This window comes from Trachypithecus francoisi, unplaced genomic scaffold (genome assembly GCF_009764315.1).
Source record: "Trachypithecus francoisi isolate TF-2019V2 unplaced genomic scaffold, Tfra_2.0 Contig01461, whole genome shotgun sequence".
Classification (NCBI taxonomy): Eukaryota; Metazoa; Chordata; class Mammalia; order Primates; family Cercopithecidae; genus Trachypithecus; species Trachypithecus francoisi.
This window is the reverse complement of record NW_022681433.1, coordinates 2,257,958-2,281,554: the sequence shown is the minus strand read 5'-3', so window position 1 is coordinate 2,281,554 and position 23,597 is coordinate 2,257,958. Positions and strand designations below refer to the sequence as shown.

General features: G+C 40.6%; 2 protein-coding genes across 5 annotated transcripts in view; both read right to left on the bottom strand.

Moving 5' to 3' along the window:
- The window catches only part of MTRF1 (mitochondrial translation release factor 1), a 48,592-nt gene that overhangs the window by 19,596 nt on the left and 5,399 nt on the right, over positions 1-23,597 (bottom strand). For all 4 annotated transcript variants that reach the window (XM_033234219.1, XM_033234240.1, XM_033234228.1 and 1 more), the window contains 4 exons: positions 19,389-19,480; positions 17,807-17,888; positions 16,602-16,709; positions 3,343-3,515 (listed from right to left, as the gene is read on the bottom strand). In XM_033234219.1, coding sequence (XP_033090110.1) covers positions 3,343-3,515; positions 16,602-16,709; positions 17,807-17,888; positions 19,389-19,480 — 455 coding nt within the window. The remainder of the gene's footprint in view (positions 1-3,342; positions 3,516-16,601; positions 16,710-17,806; positions 17,889-19,388; positions 19,481-23,597) is intronic.
- LOC117096891 (U6 snRNA-associated Sm-like protein LSm3) lies at positions 16,812-17,516 on the bottom strand. The gene has a single exon (XM_033234252.1). It carries the CDS (start codon positions 17,358-17,360, stop codon positions 17,052-17,054), a length of 309 nt encoding a protein of 102 aa, XP_033090143.1. The 5' UTR covers positions 17,361-17,516; the 3' UTR covers positions 16,812-17,051.

Here is a 23,597-nt window from a genome sequence, read left to right as displayed (position 1 = left end):
GAAAAACAGGGTAAGTGGGAATGGGGCAGAAGAAATAAGGATGGAAGCAAGACAACTCTATGGTTTTGATTTTTTATCCATGTAAATGTTTAATGTATGAAAATAAAATTAAGTAAAAGAGAAAAGAAAAATCAAAGCCTAAAATTAAATAAAAACAGAAGTAAATGAACCAAAATATTTATCATAATAACATAACCACACAGAAAAAAATTATTTCAGATGGTCTCTGAGCATAGTGCTCTGACTATGCATTCTTTTTTTTTCGAAACAGAGTCTCACTCTGTTGCCCAGGCTAGAGCACAATGGGGTGATCTCAGCTCATTGCAATCTCTGCCTCACGGGCTCAAGCGATTCTCCTGCCTCAGCCTCCTGAGTAGCTGGGATTACAGGCACGCGGCACTACGCCTGGCTAATTTTTTTGTATTTTTTGTAGAGACAGGGTTTCACTATATTGGCCAGGCTGGTCTCGAACTCCTGACCTCAAATGATCCTGTCTGCCTCGGCCTCCCAAAGTGCTGGGATTACAGGCGTGAGCCACCACACCCAGCCCGACTACACAGTCTTGGTAGAATATATTCTAAGGGAAAAAATCTTAAACTTACTCAGTAGTTTACTATTAGTAATGTTGATATTGTAATTTTGAAACTATTTTATATATAGTATATAATAAACCAAATAAACATATTAAAATGATTATGAAACAAGATTTTCTGTATAATGGAGAGATGTAAATACAAAATGCAAGAAGTTGAGGGGTGACAAAAATTTCTGTAATGTTAAATTTGAATTGGTAGTAATAATATGAAACTGTGATTTTAAAACATGTATTTCCTGGCTATATCCACTGAAGGAGTCTAGAAGTAACAACACTAATGATAATGAACAGACCTACTATCTAGATCTTGATTTCTGGATACATTCCCCACTAAAATGAACCAGGCTGACTTAAGTCTGAGGCAGGATAGTACAAAATGGGCCTGGGAATCTAATTGTGTCCAAAAGCATAGATGCGCTCAAATGATGGTATCATTTCAAAAGGACAAAAGGGATACCCTAAAAGGCTACTATAGACCAAATCTGGGACTATTTGAACATAAAGAAGAATAATAACTATAAATAAGTGAATAAAACATGAATCCATGAGTCTATAATGAGGTTAACATGTGAAACTTGATATATGAGTTTATAATGAAATCATACACTAGAAAAAGAACGCAAGAAAGTGTGGGCTAGAAGGTGAGAAGGTAGTAGGGAGGAAAGTTCTTTTTTTTTTTTTTTTTTTTTTTTTGAGACAGAGTCTCACTCTGTCACCCAAGCTGGAGTGCACTGGCCAGATCTCAGCTCACTGCAAGCTCTGCCTCCCGGGTTCACACCATTCTCCTGCCTCAGCCTCCCGAGTAGCTGGGACTACACGCGCCTGCCACCTCACCCGGCTAGTTTTTTGTATTTTTTAGTAGAGACGGGGTTTCACCGTGTTAGCCAGGATGGTCTCGATCTCCTGACCTTGTGATCCGCCCGCCTCGGCCTCCCAAAGTGCTGGGATTACAGGCTTGAGCCACCGCACCCAGCCTAGGGAGGAAAGTTCTTTACAGAAGAATGCCAGTTAATAAATGTGGAAGGAATGACAGAATTAGAAAATCATCATCTTGCAACCCCAAAGTAAAGAACTGATTCAGGCAAGGATCACCAATGGATGTTAAAACTATGGATGAAAGGTAGTTGGGAACAGGATATATGTACCCTAGAAATTACTTAGTAATTGCAAAGGGAGAAATACACTTTTACAATGGAGATATTTCTGTGGTCACCATCTTCACTAACTACTAAAACTAAGGCACACTAAAAGTGAGACAATCTAGCATTATGTGTCTTCTGATAAGAGGCAACATGCCTATAACTACACCTATGAAGTATTCTCACTCAAAATGTGTAACCTGCACGGAATGGAACATGTAGATGTAACTTTCAACATAATACAGAGGATAAAGGAACAAGTTAAAGAGTACCACGAGGAACAGTCAGAGGAATCCAGAATGTGGGACATTCTTCAAGACAAATGGTCTAGACTTTTCCAAAAGTCATTACCATTAAAAAATAATAATAATAAAAAGTTGGGAGACTGTTCCAAACTTAAAGAAATATAGCAACTAATTGCAATGTGTGAAACTTGACAGGATCCTGGTTAAAAAAAAAAAAAAAATCACTATATGCAGGTATAGTGGCACACCTGTAGTCCTAGCTACTCAGGAGGTTAAGGCAGGAGGATCACCTTGAACCCAGGAGTTCAAGTTCAGCCTGAGCAACACAGTGAGACCTTGCCTCAAAAAATAGATAAATAAACAGCTATAAAAAATTTGGGGGCTGATTAGGGAAACTGTTAAATGTACTAGATATTCGATATCACACAATTATGCTTAGTTTTCCTAGGTAATGGTAGTGCGCTTATATAGGAGAATGCCTAGGAGACGTATGTGAAAGATTTGGAAGGTAAGGTCTCATGGTGTCTGCTGTATCCTTTACAGTTCATTTAAGTAAATGTATATACATATACATAGGAATCAAGCAAATGTGAGAAAATGTAAAGAACCAACCTCAGGGGAAGGTTATAACATTTCATTATGGTATCCTTTCAGTTTTCTATATGTTTGAAAAAAAAAGGTTAGGGAAAAGAAAAATATAGAGCAGATGGCTGTATTCAACTAAAAAGATAGATATATGGTCCCCATACTGATATTATACCACTGACCTTGAAATATTATCTCCGGAATTCATTTTCTTTCTTAAGATAAAATTTAGGCAGCAACATTAAATGAACATTTTTTGAAAATTAGTGACTTCTATTTAAAAGCAAACAAAACATCTTGGTCAGTGATAAGAGGGGCAACTTTGCCTGGGGGAGAATTAAAGATTTCCCATTAGAGACTATCAAGTCCAATCTGTAGCAATGAAAAGAACAGATTTCCGGCTGGGAGCGGTGGCTCCTGTAATCCCACCACTTTGGGAGGCCGAGATAGGAGGATTGCCTGAGGTCAGGAGTTCGAGACCAGTCTGGCCAACATGGTGAAACCCTGTCTCTACTAAAAATACAAAAAAATTAGCCAGGCATGGTGGCATGTGCATGTAATCCCAGCTACTCGGGAGGCTGAGGCAGGAAAATTGCTTGAACAAGGGAGGTAGAGGTTGCAATGAGCTGAGATCGTACCACTGCACTCCAACCTGGGTGACAGAGTGAGACTCCATCTCAAAAAAAAAAAAAAAAGGACAGATTTTCCTAGAAGCTAAGGCTTCCCAGCACAATACGTGTTGACATGGAGTGAGTTTTCCATGCCTCACTGAGGTTACCTCATCTGGTTGAGCAAGGACAATAACCGACATTGTTCCCGTGTGAATGCGCTGCATCCTTGAGGACAGGCCCACCTCGGGGATACGCTGAACTCGGTGAATCCCACCCTCATACTTCAAATGCTTATAGACACTGTCACCAGAAATTCGGGCAGCTGCATGATGTAGTCCACCTAGGGGAACAACAGTCCAGAAATAGTAATGAATTCTCCTTTGAAACAGATCAGGATCCTAAATGTCCTTAATTGAAGGCCTGAATGTGAGTACAGAGCCTGAGATGCGAACATAAAGCATGGGATAACAAGGGCCTCTGAAGAAGAAGAAAAGGAGACATAAAGTATAAACAAAACTACAGTTTCCCAATGTAAATATATTAAAATATAAAAGGAAACATACCAAAATTTATTTAATTAATTAATTATAGGAGCTAGTGATGCAACAACAGGAAACATACCAAAATATTATTTGGTTATGTCTGGGGAATAGAATAATATATTTTCTTATTTCCAAATTTTCTATAATGAACAAGTTTTCTTTTTATAATAAGGGAAAAATACTATTTGAACAAAAAATAATACTGGGATGTTTTCTGCATTGAACTACCCTGTGTATTCTTAGGCTAATATGGTATTATATATAAAAAATGCTCAATAGTAGAATAATTTCATAATGTTGAATAACTCCACAGATCCTCCCAAGTTTTCAAGAATTTATTGAAAGGCAGCTCTTGCTTATCTGTGGAGTGGGAAGAGTATCACAAAAGAATCTTAACACCTAGGCTAGCTTGTTTTTTTTATTTTTTATTTTTGAGACAGAGTCTTGCACTGCCGCCGGGGCTGGTGTGCAATGGCTCGATCTCGGCTTGCTGCAGCCTCTGCCTTGTGTGCTCAAACGATTCTCCTGCCTCAGCCTCTTCAGTGGCTAGGATTACAGGTGCCCGCCACCAGGCCCGGCTAATTTTTCATATTTTTAGTAGCGACGGGGTTTCACTATGTTGGCCAGTTTGGTCTTGAACTCCTGACCTCATGATCTGCCCGCGTCAGGTTCCCAAAGTGCTGGGATTACAGGCGTGAGCCACCATGCCCGGCCACTTGTTCTTATCTAATTTTTTAAAAAAATCTTTTTTATGATACAATAATATATGAAGACAGAAAAACACACAAATCAAATATATGGTTTAATGTCCACCACTCGGGTCAAGAAAAAGAACTGTGCTAGTCACTCCCTAAGCCTTCCCAAATGCCATTTCCAGTCATAATCCTCTCTCTTCCCTAAGAGTAATCATTATCCTGACTTTTATTCCTTTCTTTACCATAATTTCATTACCTAAACGTGTAGCCCTAGGCACTACAGTTTAGTCCTGCCCATTTAAAAATGTTTGATGTATCTTTTTAGTCTATTAGTCCACATGCTTATCATCCATTGCTTTCATTTCCTACAAATGATCTGTTGAACGTGGGCTGCTGACCTGTAGAATTTCCAGCAGTCTGTTTTTGCGGATTGCATATTCTTGGTGCAAGTCACCCTGTTCTGCTGCCCTCTGTATTGGCAGCAATTAGGCAGCTGGATGCAGACACTGGATCAGACCTCAGTTCAAGACCCTTGGCAAGACTACAGGAGGTGTACGGTGTCTGGATGTCTCTCTTTTTACAGTCTTGACAGCCTTTGACACTGAATGGTGACAGTCTAATTCTATCATTTCTTTCTCACTTATTAGTTAAAATACACTAATAAAGAGACACTTCTCCTTGTCTACCATTTGATTACCTAGTGATACAATTACATAGGAAAAGCAAGATAAATGTTTGATTCTGTCCCTTTTACCAGTTCTACCAATATACCAACATTTTTTTTTTTTTTGTAATACACTGAACTGGTTCATTTTAATCCTCTGAAGATGACCAATTAAAAGTTTAAATTATCATTATGAACTCAAGGATTGAAACACATCCAGCATATTTAAACCAAGTACAGTTATTATTAAAGCTCAACTAGTCCCATCTTTGGCCCACAGAGCCTCTTCAAATCGACTTCTGAATTCTTTTGACATGCCCCATTTATATGGGACATGCCCCATTTGTATGGCATAACAAGATATTCCAGGATTATCCTGAACATTTTTTGCCCTAGACCTGGAACCAGCCATGTCTCCAAGAAGTCCTGGTTCGAGAGAACCAGGCTAGGGTTGTCCACTACTACTGGATTTGGTTATTATTTCTAAGCCTTTTCAGTGGCCAGAGATAGGAAATAACCTCATGAGTTCATGTGATGTTGAGACACAATTTTCCATGGGTCTCCTGTGTTCCTGCACATCTTACAAATGAAGCACTGCTGGCTATTTCGCTCTAAAATATCTTTTAAAGGTGGTTTGTGCAGTGAACAGCCTTGGAAATAATGTGTCCCTCCCGAGCAAAGGATAGGTTTCCACAGCCTTGGAAGACAGAGATAGTGTCTCTTTCTAGAGCAATGTGCAGGCATGCCTACTGCCCATTAAAAAAATGGCTGGGCGCAGTGGTTCATGGCACTTTGCAAAGCTGAGGTGGGCAGACAGCGGGAGCCCAGGTGTTCAAGACCATCCTGAGTAACACAGTCAAACTTAATCTCTACAATAAATACAAAAATTATGGCCGGCGCTGTGGCTCACGCCTGTAGTCCCAGCACTTTGGGAGGCTGAGATGGGCGGATCACAAGGTCAGGAGTTCAAGACCAGCCTGCCCAATAGGATGAAACCCTGATGAAACCCCATCTCTACTAAAAATACAATAATTAGCCGGGCGTGGTGGCGTGCACCTGTAGTCCCAGCTACTCAGGAGGCTGAGGCAGAAGAATCGCTTGAATCTGAGAGGCGGAGGTTGCAGTGAGCTGAGATCGTGCCACTGCATTCCAGCCTGGGTGACAGAGAGAGACTCCATCTCAAAATAAATAAATAAATAACTTTAAAAAAAAAAAAATACATAAATTAGCCAGGTGTAGTGGCACGTGCCTGTAGTCCCAGCTACATGGGAGGCTGACGTGGGAAGATGGCTTGATCCCAGTTGAGGCTGCAGCGAGCTGGGATGATGCCACTGCCCTCCAGCCTGGGAGACAGTGTGAGACCCCACCTCAAAAAAAAAAAAAAAAGAAAAAAGACTCAATTTCCTTAAGTTCAGTGCTCTTCTCCTATAATGCAACCTACCGTGTGGGCAGGTATCATCTGGTCTTCTTAGTTGTTGCCCTATGGGACTCTGGGCTCAGGGAACTGGCACAAAAATGCTGATACTCTGGCTATTGCAATAACCCTGAGTAATAAACTGTCCTTCACTGCTAACCCATGAAACAGCAGCAGGCTAACTTGTTAGTGTGCAAGTAGGGTAAAATCTCAGACCTTTCAGAGTTTTTACAACTGACACTTCCAAGTTACCTCTTTTCTATTACACTTTTATTGTGTTTCTTCCCATACCAAGAATCTTGGTTCTCAAAGAGAGGGCATTAGAATTAAAATATCCCACAATTACTCATCTGTTTTTATATTACGCTACACACCTGTCTCAGAATACTAATACTAGTTCTACTAATACAATTACTACAAACATTAAAACTTTTTTGCATATGCTCTTGCCATTTGCCTCCCATTTTTCAAATGATTGTACTATATCTACACTGTCAGATCATACAGTCCTTATGTAACAAATTCATTCTCCTTAGCGTTCAATTACTCCCAGTTCTTCATCTAACTGAATATTTCATGCTCACCCCCACTCCTTATTTTGCTGTCTCTCATTTTAGTTGTCTGAAGCTTGTTTCTAGTAGATTCCACAAAAAGGGACCATGGGAAGAGTATTTCCTGAATTCTTGCATAATGATAACAATTTGCTCCCTTCACATTTATAAGTCAGTTTTGCTGATTACAAAATCCTTAACTCAACTTTCTTTCTTTCTTTCAGTGAACTCTATCTCTGGCACAAAGTGCTGTTACTGAAGAGTCTGAAGGAAATCTAATCCTTCCCTTATAAGTCTCAGGGTCTTTGTTTCTACATGTCTAATGGATCTTTTCCCTTTTTTGTAAGTCCAAACATTTTATCAGCCTGTGGCTTAGTGTTGGTCGTTCTAGCTGGATATTTTCAGATGTGCACATGGTTTCAAATCTTTTCTTTTTTTTTTTTTTGAGGTGGAGTCTCACTCTGTCGCCCAGGCTGGAGTGCAATGGCCGGATCTCAGCTCACTGCAAGCTCCGCCTCCTGGGTTTACGCCATTCTCCTGCCTCAGCCTCCCGAGTAGCTGGGACTACAGGCGCCCGCCACCTCACCCGGCTAGTTTTTTTATTTTTTAGTAGAGACGGGGTTTCACCATGTTAGCCAGGATGGTCTCGATCTCCTGACCTCGTGATCCACTCGTCTCGGCCTCCCAAAGTGCTGGGATTACAGGCTTGAGCCACCGCGCCTGGCCTCAAATCTTTTATTTCTATTTCAGAAGAGTTCTCTGGAAATATAGATGTATTTATCATAAGCAGCCTCAAGGGTGGCCCCCCAGGATCCCTGCCTGCTGGTATTCATACCCTTACAGTTCCCTCCCAGCTGGTCTGTATGATCAACAGCATATAGTATGGCAGAGGTGATACTAAGTCACCTTCTGAGGTTAGATTACAAAGAACCAGGGCCTCCATCTTGCATCACTCACTTGGGAGAAACAGGTTGCTAAGTTGGAAATAGCCCTATGGAGAGGCCCTCATGGTGAAAAGCTGGTATCTGCTTACAACCACATGAGTGAGCTTAGAAGCAGGCCCTGAAGCCCCAGTCTTGTGTTGAGATGACAAGAACCCCACCCAACAGCTCAACTGCAACCTCATGAGAGACCCTGTGCCACTCAAAAAAGCAGCTGATTCCTGACCCTTATAAATTGTGAGATAAAAAATGTTTGTTGCTTTGAAGTTGCTAAGCTTTGGGTAATTTGTTACACAGCAATAAATAACTAATATAGTATCTGCTCTGACTTTTATCATCTCATCAATCTTTTTGCCTGTCAACAATGTTTGTCATTTTTCTTCACTCCTTTATTATCTGTCTTCATTTCTTCTTGATTTCAAAAATAAATTTTCCTTTTTGACTATTAGTTTCTTAAGGCATTAAATGTTCTGTTTATCTGCTCAAATGTTTCTTCTAATTTATTCATATCTAAAATGATTTTTCTTTGCTTTCTAATTATTTCCTGAGTCTGTCATTTCATTTCTACTCCTGATTTACCAGATTCTTTGACACTTCATATTGCTTTTTTTTTTTTTTTTTTTTTTTTTTTTTGAAGACATGGTCTCACTCTGTTGTCTGGGCTGCAGTGCAGTGGCACAATCTCAGCTCACTTCAGTGTTGATCACCTGGGCTCAAGCCATCCTACCTCAGCCACTGGAACAGCTGGGACTACAGACGTGTGCCACCATGCTCAGCTAATTTTTAAAATTTTTTGTAGAGACAAGATCTCACCATGTGGGACCTAGGCTGGTCTCAAACTCCTGGGCTCAAGCGATCCTCCCACCTTGGCCTCCCAAACTGCTGGGGAATATAGGTGTGAGCCACCGTGCTCAGCCTCTTAACTTATTTTGAAATAGTAGATTATAGTTTTGACCTATTTTGTAGTCATATCTTTCTAATGTGCTTTCATTGTCTGTAGGGATATTATTCTACTCCTTATTCGCTTGTTTCTCATAAAACTTTGTATGGAATTTGACCTTAATACTTTTCTATGGTTTATTTTTATGTGAGATTACTTTTCCATATGTTTTAGAATGAGTCCAGGAAGGCTCTTCTAACTTCACAGAGCTCTCTTTTCTGTGACTTTGTGTAATGTTCAAGTAAACAGCAGCCTGCTTTCTGGGACTTCCTGGTTGTTCTCCCTGACACTGGATTAGATCTTCTTTTCCGTTCCTCCCTCTTTATCCCTGTCCTGCTCAACTTTGAGTCTCCTCCCAGCAGTCCTTCCTCAGTGTGGGGGCCTGTTTTGGAAAGGCGCCCTAGTGGATCTGTTTTGAGAGGTCATGGGGGCTATACTGCTCTGGCCTCTTTCAATCTCCTTACCTAAAGTCTGAACCCTCACTCATTATTGGAGAGCCTAAAACTCCTCCCAGCTCCAGCTCATGTTCATAACTGGCTCCCAAATTCCAGAGAATAACCATGAGTTACGAGGGGGTTCTCCAGTTTTCAGATCTGGCAGATGCCACCCCATTGCTTCCTTCTTCCTCCTGCACAGATGCTTAGACCATGCAGGTTCTATGGCAATTGGTGGTTTGTTTTAGGGTTTTGTGGGTATACCCTGCAACTGAATGCTGTCAATGCTATACATGGGTTTTTGGTTTTGCTATCTAGTTGCTCTATGTGTTTTTGCATGGGGATTCAGAGAGAATGAAAACTATGCTGCTACTGCAGTTGCCATCTTCCTAATGCATTTCTAATGAAGACATAGTAACCCTAACCCATTTGGTTTCTGAAGTCAGCATGTTAGACGAAAATTAAGTATAGTTTTAGATTACCCTTGAAAATGCCTTAGGAAGGTGTCTTATAAGAGACTGGCATACTGTCTCTTAGGTAAGTCCATCATAGCTGATCTTCCTCCAGCAATAAAACATATTACTGGATAATAATCTTCATACCAAATAAAGAAGCTGACATGTATTTAGGGGACAGATGATATGAAAAATCAAATTGTTTAACATTCATATTCAGCGTGGTAGGATGGACATACTATGAAAGATTATCCAGGAACAAAAACAGAGTGGCGTCACAACAAATTTAAATTCCCCATCTCACATTCACACTGCACTTTAAAATTACTCCTCCATCCCCTTTACTTCATGTCATGTGCAAATACTTGAATATTATAAGAGAAGACTGTGACTTATTTGGTATAGATTAAAACAGCCAGTCTTAGGCTACCTGAGTTCAAAATTCAAGCTTCTCTTCTTCCTAGCTGTCTGCCCACAGGCAAGTTAGTTCCACGCTTTGGTTTCCTTATGTGTAAATAATAATAGTATATAAGTAGGGCTACAGCACTGCACACCTGAAGGGGGAAACATTCACACTGAAGAGTATATGAGTAGTGCCTCAAGACATATGCAGGCATACAACATAGCCTTAAAATTCTACTCTCCAAGGGTTTTTGTGAGGCATAACCGAGATAAATACATGCAGAACATTTAGTACAGTGTTGACATTTAGCTGTCGAGAGGTATCAGTCATAACTGGAACTATGCCATTGGCTTTCCTGGATCAGTGTGAAATCTTGTGGAAGAGAAAGGCTGTCAAGCTCCCTATGAGATAAACTGTGACACAGGGCTAGAGAGGTGATATACCCTAACGGAGGACAATGAAGGTGTATTGTGGCCTTGCCAGATGAAAACAAACTGCTTCTGGTGGCTTTTACTGACAGGGATGGAGAAAAAGGCATTTGCCACATCAACAGCTGTATACCAGGTACCAGGGAATATGTTAATTTGCTCAAGTGATGAAACCACATCTGGTATAGCAGCTGCCGTTGGATTCACTGCCTGTTTAAGCTTTCAATAATCCATCATTTCTCCAGGATCCACCTGTCTTCTGTACAGGCCAAATAGGGGAGCTAAATGGGGATGTGGCGGAAATCACCACCCCTGCATATTTCAGGTTCTTGGTGGTAGCACTAATCTCCACAATCCCTCCAGAACTGCAGTATTGCTTTTAGTTTGCTATTTTCCTAGAGGCAGTTCTGGTGGCTTCCGCTTGGTCTTTCTCACCATAATCTTTGCTCCATAGGTCAGGGAACCAGTGTGGGGATTCTACCAGCTGCTGAGTATGTCTATTCCAATTTTGCATTCTGGAACTGGGAAAATAACCAGAGGATTGGTTATTCTCACACTGGGCCCACTGTGAGATGGGCATGAGCTAAAATTCATTGATCACCTGACGTCCACACAAGCCCCTATCCTGACTAGTAGATCATAGTGACATTTGTGAATGTCCTAGAATTAGTGTTGGCTTACAGACAGTGACTAGAAGTCCTCAAAAGTTCTGATTACTTTCTTTTCTCCAAAGTATAGTTACTGCATTAAAAGGCTATACATCCCTTTGGGGAGGCTGGGGAAAAGTTTTGGCAGTATCCTGGTGTGTTTCCTCAAGGGGATCTACACACTCCCCTTCACTCAAGGTATTTTGGGTCTGGAAATGGGCTCAAGTCTGGAAACTGGTTGAGCAGCTGTGATTCTTGGTTTTTATGGTTCAGGACAGACTTCTGTTTACTTGACCTAGAAATTTTCTCTTATACAGATCAAGTAGTAGGCTTCCTATTTATTTCACTTCTAGGAACACCATGATCAATGCTGTAAGTCTGCAAAAGTGAGACTATTCTGCTTGCTCTTTTTTTTTTTCTTTTGATGGAGTCTTGCTCTGTCGCCCAGACAGGACTGCAGTGGAGCGATCTCGGCTCACTGCAACCTCCACCTCCCAGGTTCAAGTGATTCTCCTGCCTCAGCCTCCTGAGTAGCTGAGAGTACAGCCACGCACCACACTTGGCTAATTTTTGTAGTTTTATTAGAGACGGGGTTTCGCCATGTTGGCTAGGATGGTCTCGAACTCCTGACGTCAGGTGATCCACCCATCTCAGTCTCCCAAAGTGCTGAGATTACAGGCGTGAGCCACTGCGCCCGGTCTCTGCTTGCTATTTTGACTCTGCTGTCTGACACGGTAATTACGCCTACTACTTGGCATTTGGCAGTGGGGTACCACCAGTTGGCCCCTGCCACCCTGGGATTGAATTACTCCTACTACATTTAGGTTCCCAATTCAGTGACCAAAGTTCCCACTGTACGGTGTGACCCAGACAGAAGAGTGGTCACAGAGATCCTGAAGGATGCTGGGGCTCCCCACAAATATGTTTCTCACAGTTGTGGTGAAAGGTGAGTCATCTGGACACATAAAATTCACAACTACATTCCAGTAGGCCACCCCTCCCCAAATTCAACTCGTGAGTAGAGAATACCAAAATGTAATTATAAACATTCATCAGTCGAGGGCTGGGGAGATCATGCAATGTATTTCATAGAATCCCTTTAATGTGGAAAATATTTCAGTTCATTAGATACCAGGTTTACAGATCGATAGTGTCAGACCTACACTACATATCTAGAACCATTACCCTTCACTGCTTCCATAGACTATCTTGTGATCATTTAGTTTGAAGTATTTCTGAAATGGTTAAATATTGTCTCTATCTGTACCTATTGCCGTAAAATGATATGACTTTGAAAGTCACTTAACGTATGAATTTGTACATGAAACAGTTTCTTTTCAACTTTAGCTTTTAGTGCTATGTGAATCTCTGTGGTTATCTATGAGTTCCTCTCCATTTCAATTAAACATTAAAAAAATATATCTGTGTGCACACATAGGTAATATAACATGTACATAAGGTAGGTGCTTTTTGCCCTCTCTTTATCCACATCATTTTCTTCTCCTAACTGCCTCCAATAAAGACATCATTTTCTTAGGCCGGGCACGGTGGCTCATGCCTGTAATCCCAGTACTTTGGCAGGCCGAGGTGGGTGAATCACAAGGTCAGGAGATGGAGACCATCCTGGCTAACACAGTGAAAGCCCGTCTCTACTAAAAATACAAAAAATTAGCTGAGTGTGGCGCACGGCTGTAACCTCAGTTACTCAGGAGGCTGAAGCAGGAGAATCACTTGAACCCGGGAGGTGGAGGTTGCAGTGAGCCGAGATCATGCCCCTGCACTCCAGTCTGGGTGATAGAGCGAGACTCTGCCTCAAAAAAAAACAAAACAAAAAAGAAATCAATTTTTTAGAAATTATCTTAAAATTTCAGGCCGGGCGCGGTGGCTCAAGCCTATAATCCCAGCACTTTGGGAGGCCGAGACAGGTGGATCACGAGGTCAGGAGATCGAGACCATCCTGGCTAACACAGTGAAACCCCGTCTCTACTAAAAAATACAAAAAACTAGCCGGGCGAGGTGGCGGGCGCCTGTAATCCCAGCTACTCGGGAGGTTGAGGCAGGAGAATGGCGTAAACCCGGGAGGCGGAGCTTGCAGTGAGCTGAGGTCTGGCCACTGCACTCCAGCCTGGGCTAGAGAGCGAGACTCTGTCTCAAAAAAAAAAAAAAAAAAAAAAAAAAAGAAATTATCTTAAAATTTCAATGAATAAAGGTTTATTCTTAGTCTTTAATTTTTTTTTTTCTTTCCTTTTTTGTTTTTTTTGGAGATGGGAGTCCCATTCTGTTGCCCAGGCCAGAGTGCAGTGGCACGATCTCAGCCCACTGCAACCTCTGCCTCCTGGGTTCAAGTGATTTCCATGCCTCAGCCTCCCAAGAAGCTGGGATTACAAGCATGCACTGCCATGCCCTGCTAATTTTTGTATTTGTAGTAGACATGGGGTTTCACCATGGTGGCCAGACTGGCCTCAAACTCCTGGCCTCAAATGATCCACCTGCCTTGGCCTCCCAAAGTGCTGAGATTACAGGCATGAGCCGCATGAGCCGCCACGCCCAGCCCTTAGTCTTTAATTTTAAAGGTATATGAGTAAAATATTTGTAATGTTTCTTTTTTTTAAAAAAAAAGGAGGCTTGTAACTTTTCAAAATATTTTTATTTTACCAGTGAGTTAGTGTGTCTAAAGGAAAGTTTTCCCAACCATTGTTTAGGCTGCTCTACAAACCTGGAACAGAATCTCTGTTCCTGTTATTGAGGTCATCTCCCTTTTATTCTTGAAAGTCTCATTCAAAATACACCTATCAGAGTTCACTCAGGATATTTTCCACTACTCTCCTTTTCATAATGCTGCTGTTTCTTCTTATATTCTCCTTGAAACTCTCTCCTCTTTTGCTTCCATAATATTTTATTGTCCTCATCCTTTTTCTGCTTATCTTGAATCCTCCTTTTATTTTGCTAACTGGTCTATCCTTCTAAACGTGGCCATTCTCCAAAGCTTGTTGCCCTGAATGCTCTCTTTCTGCAGACTCTCCCTCACTTATCCTCTCAGTATCAGACATTGTCTCTGAGTTAACAGGTATCAAATAGTTTGCCTGAGTTCTGTTCTCTCACCAAAGATCTGGTTACTCAACTTCAATATTTACTCCGAATATTTCTTTTCTTTTTTTTCTTTTTCAGACTGAGTCTCACTCTGTTGCCCAGGTTGGAGTGCACTGGTGCAATCTCGACTCACTGCAACCTGCGCCTCCCGGGTTCAAATGATTCTCGTGCCTCAGCCTCCCGAGTAGCTGAGATTACAGGTAATTTTTGTGTCTTTAGTAGAGACGGGGTTTTACCATGTTGGTCAGGCTGGTCTTGAACTCAGTGTCCCAAAGTGCTGGGATTACAGGCGTGAGCCACTGTGCCCAGCCTATTTACTGACTGTTTCTAAGTGGATGTTCACTATAACCTCAACCTTAATAATTCAAAAACCATTCATCATTATTCTTTCCAAATGGTTTCTGCCTTCCAACTTCTATTCCAGTCAATGGCATGAATGAATATCACAGTCTTCTCAGCTAGAAAGATTAGACTCCCTGTGGCTCATCTTCTTTATGTCAGAATAGAATCATGGGATGTAGTGCAGCTCTGGATCAAACAGACTAAAATTTAATCCCAGGATTGCCGTTACTTATTGTGTGGTCCTGGATTAGTTACTTACTCTCTGAGCCTAGATTCTCATCTGTAAAATGAGATTAGTAATACCTATTTCACAAGGATGTGAAGTTGTGCACACAGGACATACTGGATAAGCAACAGTGCCTCTCACATCTAGTTACTTAGCAAATTATGCCTATTCATCCTTTGAAGGTCTCTGACAGATAATTCTACTTCCCATTCTAACTCTTAGTCATATCTGGATTACTGTAATAACCTCTTTGCAGTCTGCACTAAATCTAGCTTTTCCATCCATCCATCCATCCATCCATCCCTCCATCCCTCCATCACTATTATCAAAATAATCTCCTTAAAAAATATTTTATCAAATCATATTAATACAATTTTCAACAGCTTCCTACTGCCCATCAATCAAAGCTGTTCAAAATCTATCCACTCAAACCTACTTCAGAGATTACTTCCCTGACAAGCTATGGGTAAACTGGCCTCCCCACTCCCTCCCCGACACACCAAGACCTCTCCCACCAGCATGCTGCTGCCCAGGTTGTTTCTTCTCTCTGCGCTCATGGATAACCCCCTTTCCTGACCACTGGTTGTATCTGAAATCTGCATCAAGTACAACTTCCTTAGGCTGTATGCTGGTTCTTACTTCCCTTTACTGTTCAACTTACATGAATCCTCTCTCCCCACTTTGATAGTTTGTGGTTTATTATTGATGACTCCTCCGTCTACTACAATGTATCACTGCGTAACCATGCAGAGGAAAACTTTCAAATGGATTAAAAGAATGGGACAAATGAGAGAATTATCATCACATGTTTTGAATCAATATACTTGAGTATTTAAAGGTAAAGAACTGCACTGTTTGCCTACGTTGTATTATTGTTATTATTATTATTATTTTTTTAGACAGTCTCGCTCTTTTGCCCAGGCAGGAGTGCACTGGGGTGATCTCAGCTCACTGCAACCTCCCCCTCCCGGGTTCAAGCGATTCTCCTGCCTCAGCCTCCCGAGTAGTTGGGATTACAGGCACATGCCACCATGCCCAATTAATTTTTGTATTTTTAGTAGAGACAAGGTTTTGCCATGTCGGCCAGGCTGGTCTCAAACTCCTGACCTCAGGTGATCCATCCACCTTGGCCTCCCAGAGTGCTGGGATTACAGGCATAAGCCATAGAGTCCAGCCATTGTATAAAGTTTTATCAGCCAAAAGAGAACAGAAGTTTCTTGAAGATAAAGACAAATGATTAACTTTTTCTGCATTCTCATAAAAATCAAACACATTAGCCACTTAGTCTAATTAGTAATACTTATTATATTATTTTATAAATAAAGTTATTTAAAGTAAAAACCTTAATATACCTTTGCTTTCAATAACAGAGAAAAATGATTTTGAGGCAAGATACGTATCTAAGTTCCTCAGGGGAATTTTCTCTAATTCACATATTTCTCCCTAAGCAAACGCTTCCCTCATTTCCACTCTCTTCTCTCAGCTAACAACTATACTATAATAGTAAGCCACTGTGATTGATGAGCCTACGTCACAGTGTTTAGTAGATATACACCAAAAGTTTTAAAAAAAATGGGACAATATGGTTCTAATCAAGATCAGAGGTAAAATAATTTTCAGTATCTGCTACGGGCAAATTCCTCAATATGCCTACCATAATCTGCTGGTGTATAATTCAGAAGTTCAAATTGCCAGTGTTTATAGCACGAATAATTCTGGTACATGTCAAATATTTCTCGGGTAAATTGTTGGCAGATGTCACCTAAAAGAAAATATGAAAACTAGTCAGAACAAATTTCAGAAAGCCATCCTTAAGACTAAGTCCTTTAGGAAATAAAGAATAACTATTTCCAAATGTAAATACTTTTTTTTTTTTGCATCTTGCTGGTCATATTTATTGGAAGAGCTTGAGAAAAATGAAAATTCCATTTTGCTTAAGAAGTTGTGAGTTATCTGCAAATCAACTCATTTCAGGCGTGGAAGAATCTCCAGAATTATTTCTTAATATCAAAATGTATGCAAGTTTCTCTTTTGAATGTTTTGTACATTTAGAAAGGCCACTGTACAAAGTCTCCTGTTTTCCATACAGGACAAATTCTTTGTTTCAGCCAACTCTCAGTGGAGGGGCAACCAGGACAACGCCATCTCCCAGGACAAAGAGTATTGGAATATTCCGTTTCGTTGATTTATATATCTCTTCATATGTTTCTTCATCAATTTCTACAGTAGTCACAGTTTCTTCCACATCTCCCAAGATCATATTTAAATGTTGACCATAAGCATGTAATCTGCCTCGAAGCTTTCGGTCATTTCTCATCTTCATATAAATTAGCTCATCTAGGCTGAGCCTGATAAGATCCAGGGGCTCCTCTACAGTGTTGGTAGTTTGATGCTGGCCTACGTCGTCCACCATGTTTCAAACCCTGCGCCCTTTCCCCTATATACCTTTAATGGACTTTTTAAAGTTAGTGCTATCGGCCGGGCGCGGTGGCTCAAACCTGTAATCCCAGCACTTTGGGAGGCCGAGACGGGTGGATCACGAGGTCAGGAGATCGAGACCATCCTGACTAACACGGTGAAACCCCGTCTCTACTAAAAAATACTAAAAAACTAGCCGGGCGAGGTGGCGGGTGCCTGTAGTCCCAGCTACTCTGGAGGCTGAGGCAGGAGAATGGCGTGAACCCGGGAGGCGGAGCTTGCAGTGAGCTGAGATCCGGCCACTGCACTCCAGCCTGGGCGACAGAGCGAGACTCCGTCTCAAAAAATATATATAATAATAATAATAAAGTTAGTGTTATCAAATAAGGTAAAATTCAAGGACTTTTTAGATAATTTAAATAATAAAATAAATTTACTGACCTCCAGTAGTTCTTCCAGCTGTCACCTCTAAAATAACATCATTTTTGTCATATTTCTCCTTTGGCAGAAGGCTCTGGAAAAGCTGGAATAAAAATCAGCATTTGTGTGTATATTTTCCCCGGTATACTATTACTGAATTTAAATAAACGCCCCAAAAACATTGAAAAAATCAATAATTGGCAAAATCACACAGTATCCCAAATAGGGTATTCCAAAAATGCTATAATAAGTAGAACTAATTAGACCTAAAATAGGTGATCAATTCATGTTAACAATGGAGTTACTTGTCAGTATATTTTCTGCACTGTTATCAGATTATCTTAATTTTCTAGAATGCAGAAGTTCAGATCAAAGTCCAGGGTGTTCCATTCAATTTTCTTCAGATTTTGGCTCTTATAATTAGTTCTGAACAGCAGCTTCTTTCATCTAATGAATGAAGCAAGGCTTTGAAAGTCTTCAATTTGAGAAATGATTTCATATTATCTCCTGCTGTAACTGACAGCGGACACCAGCCATGCTGTGCCTTCTCAGCAGAGTTGCTCTAATTAAAGACTATGTTGAGGGCTCCCAAGATAAGGCTCAAAATGAGTTTCTCAGCTGTGACCAGAAAAAAAAGGGCTTCCTAATAAAGAAGGTAACCAACTTTCCTCTTAGGAAGAAAAGGGAAGTAATTTCACTATTACTAAAAAGTTTTTCAAATCAAACTAAAAGTACTTATGTGTCATGATTCTCCCTACTGCCAATTTCTGAAATACTCCATCTTTGCTAGAAATAATATAGTCTATGGGAGAGAACATCAGACTAAGAGTCAGACATCTTCTACCTTTGATTAACTGGTTCAATTCGTAATAGAAATAACTGATATCCCATGTAACCTCCCCCTTAACTTTTCAAAAAGTCCCTCTTTTGGATTCCCAGAGTAAGAAAGACTGAAGGTAGGAAGACGGCAAATGTGACAGAGGGAAACATGGTATACCGTAGTATGTTCTTCATTGTCTTTGTAGACAAACCATCCATTAAGCAAGAAGGAAAAGAGACCACTATGGAAGGGAAATCTTCCATTTCCATGTCTAGGAGATATCAGCTGATGCTGATACAGTATCATGAATCCTGAGAGGTTCCAGTATGCCACACCCTTACTAGACCTAACTAAAGATGTGTGTTAACCAACTCTTTCTACACCTCTGGATTCATTCCATTCTATCCAGAGTGCAAATTTCCAATCCTGAATTAACAGTCACCATGAACTCCTCCTCCACTTCTCACTCTTACAACCCTCTGACTCGTCCCTGTGGTGAACGAAATTTCTTTACCAGCATGGATGCTCTTGCTTAACAAGTTAACAGACTCAACTTTGAATTTTTCTTTTTTTTCACCCTGGGAGTCTTTGTTTTATTATGTGACACCGTAATTTCTTCATTCTCATTCTGCAGCAAATTATAGGAGACCAGCTTGATCACTTATCATAAGAGAACACTTAAAATAGTGTTTGGAAACCATTTTGAGCATCAAAGCAGAGTCTAGCAAAAACAGTATTCCTTTATACAGCACTACTGAAACTAGTCTACCTCTGAAAACCTACCTCATTGTACAACATGTTGATTTTTTTATCAATGGTTTGCCTTTCTTCCAGTGCAAGTTCTTGTAACTGCTTTTCATCTTGTTTATTTAGGCCTAAAAGCCAGAAACAGAAATAATGATAAAGTTTTTAAATACTTACAGAAAAACTCCTAAGTAGCCATGTTCCTCTTTGGCTACTAAGTTCTATTTCAATTGCAAATGCAAGGGATTATACAAGGGAACATTTAGAATACTTGGAGAATGTCAATTAACAAGTAATTGCTAAGCATTTCCAAAAAGCTCAATGTGAAAAGTAATATAATCGTGCCTCCCAAAACCTTGTGTGTGTGTGTGTTTTAAGGTAAAATAGCTTAAAACATTTAATCTCTAAACAAATCAATCTATTAACAGTAGTAACAAAAATATGCTTAATATAGAAACCCACATTTACAAAGCTTGTTATTTGAAGGTCTACAATTATATAAATCAGTGATTAATCAAACAGGTTTAAAAAGGGACTAGCTAATTAAATATAAACCCAAATAAGGTAAGTTTTGGAACAAACTGGAGTGACCATTTCCTGTCTAAAGGTGGCAGCTGTAACTCAGCATACTGTGACATGGTCCAGCACAGCTACAACTTCCATATTATCCAAGAGAAGTCAGAAATAAGAATTCTTAAAACCTCTTGATACATTCATACTCAGTTCACGTTGTTTTTTTTTTTTTAGAGAGATGAGGACTCACTATGTTGCCCAGGCTGGAGTGCCAGTAGCTATTCTCAGATGCGATCATGGCGCACTACAGTCTCAAACTCCTGGACTCAAGCAATCTTCCTGCTTCAGCCTTCCAAGTAGCTGAGATTACAGGTGCGTGCCACTGTGCCTGGCTTAGTATGGTACTTTAAAATACATATCATGGCCAGGTGTGGTGGCTCACGCCTGTAATCCCAGCACTTTGGGAGGCCAAGGCAGGCAGACCACTTGAGGTCAGAAGTTCGAGATGAGCCTGGCCAACATGGTGAAACCCCATCTCTACTAAAAATACAAAAATTATACAAGCGTGGTGGTGCACACCTGTACCCCTAGCTACTTGGGAGGCTGAGGCAGGAGAATTGCTTGAACCCAGGAGGTGGAGGGTGCAGTGAGCCGAGGTCACGCTACTGCACTCCAGCCTGGATGACAGACTCTGTCTTTTTTTTTTTTTTTTTTTTTTTTTTTTTTTTTTTTTTTTGAGACGGAGTCTTGCTCTGCCGCCCAGGCTGGAGTGCAGTGGCCGGATCTCAGCTCACTGCAAGCTCCGCCTCCCGGGTTCACGCCATTCTCCTGCCTCAGCCTCCCGAGTAGCTGGGACTACAGGCGCCCGCCACGTCGCCCGGCTAGTTTTTTTGTATTTTTAGTAGAGACGGGGTTTCACCATGTTAGCCAGGATGGTCTCGATCTTCTGACCTCGTGATCCGCCCGTCTCGGCCTCCCAAAGTGCTGGGATTACAGGCTTGAGCCACCGCGCCCGGCCCAGACTCTGTCTTAAAAAAAAAAGTATCATGTGTGTCAGACAAAACATACATTTTTGTAACCTGTCCTATATGGAGAAAATGGGTCTTTTTCTATTATTTCCAAAGCAGAAAGTTACATCATGGAACTCTAGCAAAACAAGATAATAATGATCTAGTTATTGACCAAGGATGGTAGACCTCATGACCTTTGACTCCACCGCTTTAGAGGCCTGCAGGCTTCGTCAGTGGGCACTGCTACAAGTTGAGGTAAAAAATTCTGACCCTTAATAATAATTATAAAGAAAATAGAAATGAAGAATCACAATTATAAAGAAGAGAAGACTCTTTTAAATTATTCTCTAGTCATGGAAGTCATTAGGGTCTGGTGGGAGTCTGTGCCTCATTCAAGCTTTCAACATTTAACATTTTGCTAGACACTCTGCTAGTTGCTGGGGAGACAAGGAAGAAAAAAAACATGGCTTCAGGTCTCAAGTGGCCCAGTCTGGTGGCAAACACATATACATGATTACAATATGTGATGGGGCAGTGCCAGTGTGCCATGGGGGCATAAATGAAGGCGACTAAACCAGACATTAGCACTTAATGAGGGCTTCCTGGCTAAGGCGTCGTCAGAACTAATTCTAATTATGGATCATCTGTTGTAGAATTTTAATGTCACCACTAGTACCACATTGTGCACATGTCACAAATGGAAACCAGGCTGACATTACTTAATAGATACCTGCTGGTTCAAAGGTATCAGAAAAACCTTCTGATTTGCAATCATATAAAATTATTTTTGTGGTCTCTTATTATTTGCTGTAAACCTGTAGAATCCATCTAATTCAATTTCATTATATCAACAAAGATTCAAGAACCTATTATGTCCCATGTTTAGTGCTGCAGAAGATAGAAAAATGAGTAAGACACAGGACCTGACCTTGAAGAACAGACAATGGTGTTAGGGGCTTAGGTTAAGACAGTTACATAAAGGATTATAATACAAAACAGAGAAAGGTAACCATACTTGTTTTGCAAAGGGTACTGAAGCCAAAGTATGACATCTCAGCCAAACTTTGTAAGAGGACTGGCTTTTAACAAGGTGAAATGGGTATGTTAACAATATGGGCAAAGATATAGTCATGGAACAGCACAAATATATCCAGAGAATGGCAAGTTGTCTATTTTGGCTAGAAGGCAGAATATGCAAAGAGAATTAACATAGTACACGGAGAGGCTGGGGTTACTCTGCAGGGGCTTTTAAATGCCAAACCAAGAAATCTCTACTTATAGGCAATGGGAACAGGTGAGTAACATGAATAAGATTGTACTTGAACTGGAACGTCTAGAGGTAGGACTACAAGTTAGGAACTGATTGTCATCAGCTAAGTCAGAGATGTAATGAAGATATAAATTAGTGGAAGGAATAGAAGGGGACTCATGCAAGATGCATCACAGACGTAGACCCTACTGGACTTTGAATCATCCAGTGAGTAGTGGATAAAAGCAGAGGCTTTGGAATCTCATTGCTTGAGTTCAAATCCTTGCTTCTCCCCTCGCTGAGTGACCTTTGCAAATTTAACCTTTCAGTTTCCTCATCTATAAAATGTATAAAATGAGGGAAAACACAGGCTGGGCAACACTAAAAATAAAAAAAAAAGCCGGGAAATGGTTGCACACACCCGTAGTTCCAGCTACTTGGGAGGCTGAGGTTGGAGGACTGCTTGAGTCCAGGAGTTCAAGGTTAAAGTAAGCTGTGATTACGCTACTGCATTCCAGCCTGGGCCACAGAGCAAGACTCTGTCTCTTAAAAAAAAAACAAAAGGGGGAGGGGGAATAATCATATATCCTACCTCATAAGGTTACCTGAGCATTCAAATGAGATAATATTTGTAAAGCCCGACTTTGTAAATGTAGCTATTATTACTATTATTATAGAAGAATTGTAGAGGCAGTAGAGCCTTTACAACTGATGCAATCCAATGTAATATTACACATGATACAACCAAGGCTGAAAGAAGTTATGCCAATTTAATTAGAATGTATTTCGTAAACTCCTACTATATACAAGCAACCTTCTCAAAACTAATTAATTACAAATTTGTGTGGCATTATGCAAAAGAGTAAAAAATATCTCCATTAAACCTATGTAAGAGACTTGTGACACCATCAATAGAAGGCAGAAAAATGGAAGGTTTCAAACATCCAGGACTTTACAGGTATAACAGTGACTGGCCTGTATGTCACATAATACCTCTAAGGCTAAATGAAACAAGATGAAGCACAGAAGAAAATCCAGAAACTAAAAGTGAATAGCAAAATCTGAATAAATGTTGAATCATAGGTTAGTTCATTAAACTTTTCTCTCAACTTCTGTATAAAAATTTTGGAAAATTTTCATAAGAGAAAAAATGTAGAGGCAACAGCAGTATTAAGAAATACTAAAATAGAAAATTAAGATAAAAAATGGCCTGTAGTCCCAGCTACTCAGAAGGCTGAGGCAGGAGGATTGTTTGAGCCCCGGAGTTTGAGTCCAATCTGGGCAACATGGTGAGGCCCCATCCCTTAAAAAAAAAAAAAAAAAAGATAAAAAATAAATACGCTGGGCGGGCGCAGTGGCTCACGCCTGTAATCCCAGCACTTTGGGAGGCCGAGACGGGCGGATCATGAGGTCAGGAGATCGAGACCATCCTGGGTAACACAGTGAAACCCTGTCTCTACTAAAAATACAAAAAAC